At 29.4% G+C, this 9,278-nt stretch overlaps 2 protein-coding genes across 6 annotated transcripts in view; one reads left to right on the top strand and one right to left on the bottom strand.

Moving 5' to 3' along the window:
* Window positions 1-5,054, bottom strand: part of Utx (Utx histone demethylase) — a 55,405-nt gene extending 50,351 nt beyond the window's left edge. For 2 of the 3 annotated variants that reach the window (XR_014982919.1, XM_035872418.2), the window contains exons 1-3: window positions 4,832-5,054; window positions 3,141-3,394; window positions 2,953-3,061 (exon numbers count right to left, since the gene is read on the bottom strand). Coding sequence is in view for 2 of the 3 variants with exons in the window: in XM_035872418.2 (XP_035728311.1) it covers window positions 2,953-3,061; window positions 3,141-3,394; window positions 4,832-4,899 (431 nt within the window). In the remaining variant the exon portion in view is untranslated. The remainder of the gene's footprint in view (window positions 1-2,952; window positions 3,062-3,140; window positions 3,395-4,831) is intronic. The other variant, XM_035872420.2, reaches the window with a different exon arrangement.
* An 833-nt stretch (window positions 5,055-5,887) lies between these two features.
* LOC118444208 (FUN14 domain-containing protein 1A) lies at window positions 5,888-9,194 on the top strand. Of its 3 annotated transcripts, XM_085660902.1 has the most exons (5): window positions 6,042-6,225; window positions 6,901-7,068; window positions 7,154-7,349; window positions 7,445-7,565; window positions 8,225-8,351. In XM_085660902.1, the coding sequence occupies exons 1-4, from the start codon at window positions 6,170-6,172 to the stop codon at window positions 7,520-7,522; spliced, it is 498 nt and encodes a 165-aa protein (XP_085517028.1). In that variant the 5' UTR covers window positions 6,042-6,169; the 3' UTR covers window positions 7,523-7,565; window positions 8,225-8,351. The 3 variants fall into 3 exon arrangements, with proteins under 3 accessions (XP_035728153.1, XP_085517028.1, XP_035728151.1); XM_035872260.2 differs by lacking the exons at window positions 6,042-6,225; window positions 7,445-7,565 and adding an exon at window positions 5,888-6,020 and having other exon boundaries at window positions 8,225-9,192; XM_035872258.2 differs by lacking the exon at window positions 7,445-7,565 and having other exon boundaries at window positions 6,043-6,225; window positions 8,225-9,194.
* Window positions 9,195-9,278: the final 84 nt, after the last annotated feature.

Raw genomic sequence — 9,278 nt, 5'->3', positions numbered from 1 at the left:
AAGAGAAAAAAATTGATAAACATTGAAACAGTGTTCGCACGTGTGTATGGATCTAAATATAGAGTGGACCGAAAAAGTTTCTAGGTGATTAAAAAAAAAAGTCTTAAGTATTCTATTTCCAGACTTTTTAGGTTAATTAAGTTAGTAGTTGCAGTTTTATATATTAAAAAAGAAACAAAATAATCAGTCTACAAAAACGTATCGAGATTGAACGATCGATTTTTCTTCTTTTATATATCACTTAGAAAACTTTTGTCCCATCCTATATAAGTGTGAACAGTATCGTCTTATGCCAAATTCAAAAATATTTATTATACATTTAAAAATGATTATGCAACATATTGAAAATATTGAAATATGTGTGTTGCACGTGCCCACGCACACACAGAGAAAAAGTGAGAGATTTGAAATGAACGAAATAAGCGACCTGAACGATTCGAATTCGTAACTAAAAGAATGCGACTGCAAGTAAAAGCAGGGATGGCAGTAGTTAAGCTGTGCGAATATCGAGCGACCCGTTTCAGTTTCCCTTATTCTTGGTAACAACTCCGCGCAGTCCTATTTACCGCTTGCTACGCTTTTTCATTCCGAACGAAAGCGAGAATGGGAAAAGCGAAGAAGAGGAAAGAAGAGAAGAGAAGAGAAGAGAAGAGAAGAGAAGAGAAGAGAAGAGAAGAGAAGAGAAGAGAAGAGAAGAGAAGAGAAGAGAAGAGAAAAGTAGAGAAGGGAAAAGAACAAGAAAGAAGAGGTAACAGAGAAGACTTGAAAATTTCAATACCAGACAGAGATCTATACATAACATGTATGGGAATTAAAATGATTTCATTCTTACGATCGGATGATGTATATATGTATATATGTATGTAGGCAAATGACAACCGGAAATGAAAAGAGAAATCTAATTATAAGAGAACGAAAAAGAAATGATATATCGAACGTAAAAAAAAAAAAAAAAAAGTAATAATAATAATAATAATCACGATTCAAATGTTAAAACGAGTTGAAATTCGTTCATCGATCTTATTTAAAGTTGATAATACAAATGCATTCGTTCGAATTGAAGAGAGAGAAAGAAATTTTATTTCAAAATTTTATTAGTAGCCTTTATTATCCGATAAAAATACACGCGTCTGTATGTTTTTTTATTTAATAATTTTTTTTCTTTTGTTTTGTTTATTTTATTTTTTTTTTTACAACGTATAACGAAGAGAGAGAGAGAGAGAGAGAGAGAGAGAGAGAGAGAGAGAGAGAGAGAGAGAGAGAGAGAGAGAGAGAGAGAGAGAGAGAGAGAGAATGAAAATCGTTTTTACTAATTCGCCATCCGTCATATTTGTGCGTATTTAAATAATTATTTCCATTCTCTGTGTGACAGTTAACTGTAACAATACCACTTTTGATATCCATATTGAAATGACAATTAAATTTGCATGCCACCCCTACTATTACGGGGGTAGAATTGATGAGTAATTCAAATATGTACGTAGACGACCCACATTGCGAATTTGGAAATGACGTGCGCCAAGTTATTTACGTATCGCGTTGTTCCTGTACGACGAAGTATAACGTGCATAATATACACTAAGGAGATTAATTGACATGAATTTCAACTTTGAGATTGGTAAGCGTCAATCCAATTAAATGCAATAAGCGACCGCTTCGTTTTAGTCTTCTAATGCAATTATCAAAGTTTCTCTCTCTCTCTCTCTCTCTCTCTCTCTCTCTCTCTCTCTCTCTCTTTCTCTCTCTCTATCATTTTTTTTTCCTTTCTCACATTTTAAATAATAAAATATACCTTAAAAATGTAAGTATATATATATATGTATATAAAACATCTGCATAGATTAAAATCATTCTTTAAACTGATTATATGTACATATAAATTTATTCAGATAAGAATTTTTTTATTAACAATATGATTGCAAATAATAAGATACAATGGAAGGTTGTGACGTCAGCAATTTAGTCAAAGATAATAACAATAGGTGCAATAACAAAAATTAGAAATACATTTTCACGTTTGGAATGTGAAATTCAATAAAGTTCAATGGAGAGTATTAATCGTTTCACATATATGTATACGTGTATATGAATGTGTCTGTTGAGAGTTACACAGAAATGTCTATCAATTTCTTTTTCTAATAGAAAAAAAAAAAAAAAAGAAAAAAAAAAGAGAAAAGGATAGAAAGAAGAAAGAAGAAAAGAGAAATCCAGAAATACTTTGAAAGGACGTTGCCCTTATAACTGATATCAGTTTTTCGTACACGATCGTGACGTGCGAGGAGAAACGTTTTTTCAGCCGTTTGAGTCGTTCAAGAAGGTACGTGTTTGGCCTATTATTCGTCTCCCCACGCCATTACCTAGTCGCCATACATCCGACAACGCTTGGCACGTAGGCCACCCTTAGTTTAGAATTGTGTAGACAAAATCACAGTACCGACATCTGTTGAAATATTTTTTTTGTACGGTCGGTAACTTGGACCTTACAAAGCTTTATATTATCGACATAATTATTACCCATACATCGATAACGAAGAACTCAGATATAACCGACGGAAGCAAAAGAAGACAATTATCATTATCGACGCGGTTCTTGTCTAAGATAAATTTGCCGATAAAAATGTTATCCTTATTACCGATTGAAATCTTGTTGAAAATTAAAAAATAGTAAATAGGGGGTAAAGAACGATGACCCTTGTGTATACATCGTCGAAGGGCCGATGCCCCTGCTTTTCAAGGCAAGCAACTTTTCTGAGAGACTACATTTTTCTATAGCGCTATTTCCATCTGTGCAAATGCTATCCCTTATCTCCTTAAAGGTCAAGATTTTAATGTTAAAGACATGCATAGGATTGATATTAAGAGTATATAAAAAACAATATATAAAAAAAAAAAAAAAAAAAAAAAAAAGAGAGAAAAAAAAGAAAATAGAGTACATGGGGCTAAGAGACTTACCATTGAAAGGCATTAAAATGAAAATAAACGAGTCCTTGTCCATAGAGAAACGAAGCGTCCTTCCAGTAATCACCTTTTAACGAATAGAACTTTTGATACGCTGACATGGCTGTAAGAATATAAAAATTAAATTAGAAAATGTCATGTAACATTTTCAAACGTAAATCAATAAGAATAAATAAACAAACCTTTAGTGTAATCTTCCAATAGCAAATGAAAATGACCTAATTTACAATAAGTCTTTGGATCAATGCTAATCCCATTGTCTTCTTCGTCGTCCTTTGACTCCTCTGAATTTAATTTAGTACTATCCGCTTTTCTGCGTTGCTTTTCTGACTGCGCTTGGACCAGCATTCTTTCTAAGTACTTAATTGCACGCACTACCAAAGCCTTTCTCTTTGTTTGCTCGGGTGCATTCAATTTAAGAAATCCAAATTGTCGACTGTGCATACACATGAAAGAAAAAATATTCTGTTATAGTTAACTGAAAGAAATAACTATGTGAGACTGATTAAGCTATAAAAAAATGAGAAACAAAAAAAAAAAAGAAACAAAAAGGAAGTTAAAATAAAATCAAAAGAGTGACAATATAATCAAGAATGGTTTAATCAAAACGAGTAGGAACATAGATGATTAAAAGACATGTGTGACTTGTATGCATTTATTCCAAATATATATATATATATATATATATATATATATATATATATATATTATATATATATTATATATATATACTTCATTGTTATAATATATCATTTTTAACTTTAGACTCATTTAAACAATATCTATATAGCAATGTTACATAAAGATTGATTAAGAGTTACCAGCATATATCCAAATTAATTTGGAATTCAATCCAATTTTCTTTTCTTTCCTAGTTTTTTTTTTCTGTTTTCTTTTAACTTTCCTTTTTTTTCTTTTTAAATATAAATGCACTTATCATTGAAATATATATACATATATATGTATATATATATATATATACATATATACTTAGTTGACAAATAAAATGTGACTAAAAGAATAATTTATTTAGAAACTAATATGTTTACGCGGGTATCATGGCAGATTCAATGATAAACGATCACAAAGAAATGTCAGAATATAGTTGAACAAATCAGGTTGCTTCTCAAATGTGAGATTGATCATATCACATCATCGGCATTTGTTTATTACGAAGGACTCTCAGAGAGGTGATGAGCAAAGCCGCGCGAAAAGAAAAATTCGAACTTGAAATGTGATGATTTTAATAAATATTTTTTACATACATATATATATATGTATACATACACGCACACACACGCACACACACGTACACACATATATATATATATATATATCACGAAATACGCAATCATCATATATTGTATCGTTCGAAATGAAACGAAACGAAACGAAACGAAACGAAATGAAATGAAATGAAATGAAATGAAATGAAATGAAATGAAATGAAATGAAATGAAATGAAAAGTCAGGTAAGATTCTTAATCGATTTCCTTTCGTATAACGGATTTGTAACAAAGTTGAAATGTAGTACAAGGGGAAAGAAAGAAGGAGTACAGTAAGGTGAAAAGGATGTTAGTAGGTTGCTCGGTAAATAGGGAGTTCCAAATCGAAGATAGATATAACCGATTGAATTACCCGCCCATTTTCTGTCAGATGAGACACGTTAAGGTTAGATAGGTTTCCGTGATATTAGAGAGTGCGAGAGACAGAGGAAGAGAGACATAGAGAGAAAGAGAGAGAGAGAGAGAAAGAGAAAGAGAGAGAACGAGAGAAAAAAAATTCAGATCATTGATATTAGAACGAAACGTTGACGTGAGATTAAAAATCAAATGGTTTTTCTTTTGGGATTGATCGTTAATCGTCGAATCACCTGTCTAATTCGGATAATATCTGTAATTCTTGAGGAGTCAAGTTGATGTCGTCGGTCTCTTGAGCCATTTTTTTTCTTATATACACTTGGTAAATATAAACGAAAACACCGCGGGCGCGTTAAAGGATATCGTTCGAAGACATTTTTCCTTTTTTTCTCTTTTTTCTTTCTTTCTTTCTTTCTTTCTTTTTCCTTTCTTTTTATTTCTTTTTTTTTCCCCTTTCTTTTCTTTCTTTTTTTTTGTCTCCTTTTTTTCTCTTTTTTTTTTTTTTTAATGGCAATCCAAGCCGAACGATCGACGTTCGTAACAACGATCTTATCGTATTGCCAATTATTTTATCAAAACGTATTTCATCCTCTATTTCTCTATCGAAGAGAACTCATTCTTCTAGTTATTTCTCTTCCCTTTTTCTTCCTCTTTTCTTTTCTCTTTCCTTTTCTTTTCTTTTCTTTTCTTTTCTTTTATTTTCGTTTCTTTTAGAACGCGCCAAGCAGGTTACACCAGAACGACGAATCTCGCGACGTAAGACTGTCTTAACACGGGATCGCTTTTAATCCACCGAATCCCTCCGTTGCTTTAGACCAAACCCGACTATTTCCACGGCGTTCATTGGCTCCTCTATCTAAAAAAAATAATAAATATCTTTACAATTTCTATTATATACATTTTCATTCGTTTCTTTCTCCAAACAAATAATATATATTTTTCTTAATCCTTTATTTAACATCCATTATATTCGTTTCTTTTGCTTTTACTATTTTTTTTTTTCTACTAATTTTTTTTTCATTTCTTTTTTTTTTCTGGTTCATTTTTTATTCGATCCTTCTTTTCTTTTGCTGTCGAATACTTCTCGATAGGATGCATTTTTCGAAAGGTTAGAAAAAAAACGTGATACCTTTCTTTCTCTCTTTTTTTTTTCTTTTTTTTTATAACGCTTTATTACAACCTATCGTAATTATAAAAAATGTAAAAAAACGTTGCCGAGGATCGAAGCTGTCGTTTGAAATTTCCCGCGCTTCTCGTCGACGGTAACATAGTCAACGTTCTAACGCAACGTTGTCCAGTTACGTTCCTGAAAACGAACTACGCTTTGTGGTCGCTTAAAGTCTCATTCTAGCGCTGTCACTTCGCGCGTGTGATACCAATCTATATCGATTGCAATATTATTGTCGTTCGTTCATCAACTAGGTGAGCTAAACGTGTAATTAAGGGGAAAAGAGAAAAAAAAAATTAGAAAAAAGAAAACGTAAAAAAAATCCATAAAATAAATAAATAAATAATTATTTAATATTCTTTCGTTACATAATTTTGATAATATATATTGTCATACGAGTGTTATGCCAAAATTGTCTAAGAATTCGATCACGTTGGGAGCAAGAAAATTATACAAACGGTAGATTAACTTTAATTTAATCTTTCTCTCCAATACACGGCAATAATATCTTTATTGGTTTATTATTAAAAGAAATATATATATATAATAATAAATAATAATGTATTCGATTATTTATGCATTTTATTACCGGGAACGTATAATATAGTTAGTCATTTTCTTTCTTTCTCTCTTTCTTTCTTTCTTTCTTTCTCTCCCTTTACGTTCGAGAGATGTAATATGTCGGTACTTAATTCTATTACTATAGATGTCGATAACTCCGTCATCGATATATATTTCTTTATTCCGTGATCGAAAGTTTATAAGGATATTTATTACTTCTTTTGGTTTTTTTTTTTTTTTTTTATATTTAATTTTGATAAAAAAGAAAAAAAAATAAGTTGGAATAATATGGCAAGGTAATAATATTGAAAATGAAATATTATTCTTTTGTCGTAAGAATTTTTCATTGTTTTTAAAAATCGATTTTCATACGTGAAACGTGATTCAATGAAATACATTGTCTCATATTAAATGTTATTATTCTCAAGTCTCAGAATATCATTTTACATATATATATATAAACATAATTTTTTAATTGTATTCAATATAACGACTTAAATTTACTCGTCTAATAAAAAAATTCCTTGTCTTTTTTTTTCTTGTCGTTTTAATATTTTGATACTACATTTATAGTGCCAAAATGAGTCTTCCTGCTGGTAAAAGTAGTAAGGAAGGCACCAGTAAAGAAATATGCAGTTTAGACATTTCCAAGGAGACCAAAAGTTGTTTGGACAAAATTTTGGGAGACGTTGGGAAAAAGTCTGCCACTAAACAGATTATAATTGGTACAACGTCTGGATGGTAAAAAAATATATACAGTGTTATTATTAATCCATATTATATAATAAATTTGTTCTTTTTTTTTTTATTTCCTTATACTATTCAGGATGACAGGTTTTCTAACTATGAAAGTTGGAAAAGTAGCAGCCTTGGCTGTTGGCGGTGGTATTATTGTCTTACAGATAGCTGCGCATCAAGGATATATAAAAGTCAATTGGGATAAAATTCAAAGCAAAGCTGAGAAGTTAACGGACAAAGTGGAAGAGAAAATGACTGGAGAGGGTCCTAGATTCATAGATAAGGTGAATGTTTACCTAAGAAAATTATCAAAATATTTATGAATGTGTTTCTTCTTTGATTGATTCTTGCTGGAAACGTATATTTTGTGTTCTTATAGGTAGGAACATGGTGGAGGACAAACTCGTATGTGGCAACAAGTTTCCTTGGTGGCTTCATTATTGGTCTTGCATCATGAATCAATAAACAACATCAAAATTTTCTATGAAGATACAAATCTTGTATATTCTAATTTCTATTAGCAATGCTGTGATTCGAAGGCATTTTTTTTCTTTTCTTTTCTTTTCTTTTCTTTTTTTTTCATTTAAATATCATTTTTCTAATAAAACTTATGAAGGTATTTCAGTATAGTTCCAGAAAGAAAAAAGAAAATTAAATCTCGAGAAAGATGAACAAATATTATTTTTTTTAATTTTTATATTTCACTTTTTTTTTTTCTTTTTTTTTCCTCTTTATATATCTTATATCTCGAAGAATATTTGAAAGTGGACTTCTGCAATTTTTATAAAAATAAGACTACTATGTTATAATAATTTTTAATCCTTGTTAACAATGAGTATATATAATTTTGAGTGATTCGCTTAAATAGAAGTCTCGGAAAAATAAAAAAGATCACATTGATAAATAACTGTTGCAGTTAAAAAAATAAAAAAAAGAAAATTAACTTATTATAATAATATTTCACTATCTCAATAAAAGGTGTAATACAATGATCGTTTCATTTTACTATTTAGTTATAATCGTATTAATATAATTTGTTTAATTCAATAGAAAATAAAATTCAGTCAATGCATTGCCAAGATACATTGAAACGTTTTAAAAAATCATGTATTAATAGAAACATATATGAGCAGTTTAAGAAACATATTTCTTGTTTCAGGTCGAGAGATACGTTGATAAAAAATTAGATAAAGCAGAGCAACTATTAAAGAATGGAGAATCTCGTACAAGACGTTGGTATCACTCTATAACTGGTGATTCATCTTTCAAACCCAAAGAATTCCATTTCTTCTTAGCTTCATTTACAGTAGGTCTTGCACTTGGTATTGCTACAGCGAAGTAGGCAAGAAATTGCTGCACTCTGAATGTTAATAGAATATGTAATGTTAGTTTATTACCAAAAAAATTATTACAAACATAAGATTATAAATCACAGATATGAAAAACTGTGTTCAAGTAGCAAAATATCGTAAAAATAATTGTCAAAAATATGAAACATTACATCAAAGAAACATGACGGAGTAATTACTTAGTATTACAATATCATATGTTTTTCTTTTGTATTCACAAAATATACATAATTTAAAGAAATTCTTTCCTAATGTGAACTTTTACGACTTCTAATAACAAAAGTCATAATGTTAAAACTACTATTTGTATATCAATGACGAATTTTTTCACATTTTACTTTTATAAAAATAATACTACAAATATTCTTTTGTAGATATTTTGAAGACTGTATGATTGTCTTCAATAAGTATTAGAAAGTATTCAGAATGCAGCAGCATATGTATACAGTTAAATATGCAATAGATCTTGCACAATAATGTAGTATCTTAGTATTAATTAAGAAATCTATGAAAGTTACAAAAAGAGAACAAAAAAACCTGGAAATACAAAATATAACGACGAATTTTTTCTATACAGATACTTAAAATATTTAAGTCTAGTAGTAATATAGAATAATAGTGTGGAAAAACTTTTTCTTTTTATTCATCTTTACTTAATTATTAGTATTATTATATTTGAATTGTGTGTAGATTTGATAGAAAAAATATCGTCAAAAAGGAAAAAAAAAATTGATAACAGATCTGCTAAAGCATAACAAAAATATTAAATAAGTTGGTACATATATATATATATATATATATATATATATATATATATATATGTATTGTACATTCAAGCTTATTATTTAATTTCCTCATATAAAT

The sequence above is a fragment of the Vespa mandarinia genome, chromosome 13 (genome assembly GCF_050613455.1).
Source record: "Vespa mandarinia isolate Hongniang chromosome 13, ASM5061345v1, whole genome shotgun sequence".
NCBI lineage: Eukaryota > Metazoa > Arthropoda > Insecta > Hymenoptera > Vespidae > Vespa > Vespa mandarinia.
The sequence above is the reverse complement of the archived record's forward strand: the minus strand, read 5'-3'. Positions and strand labels throughout refer to the sequence as shown.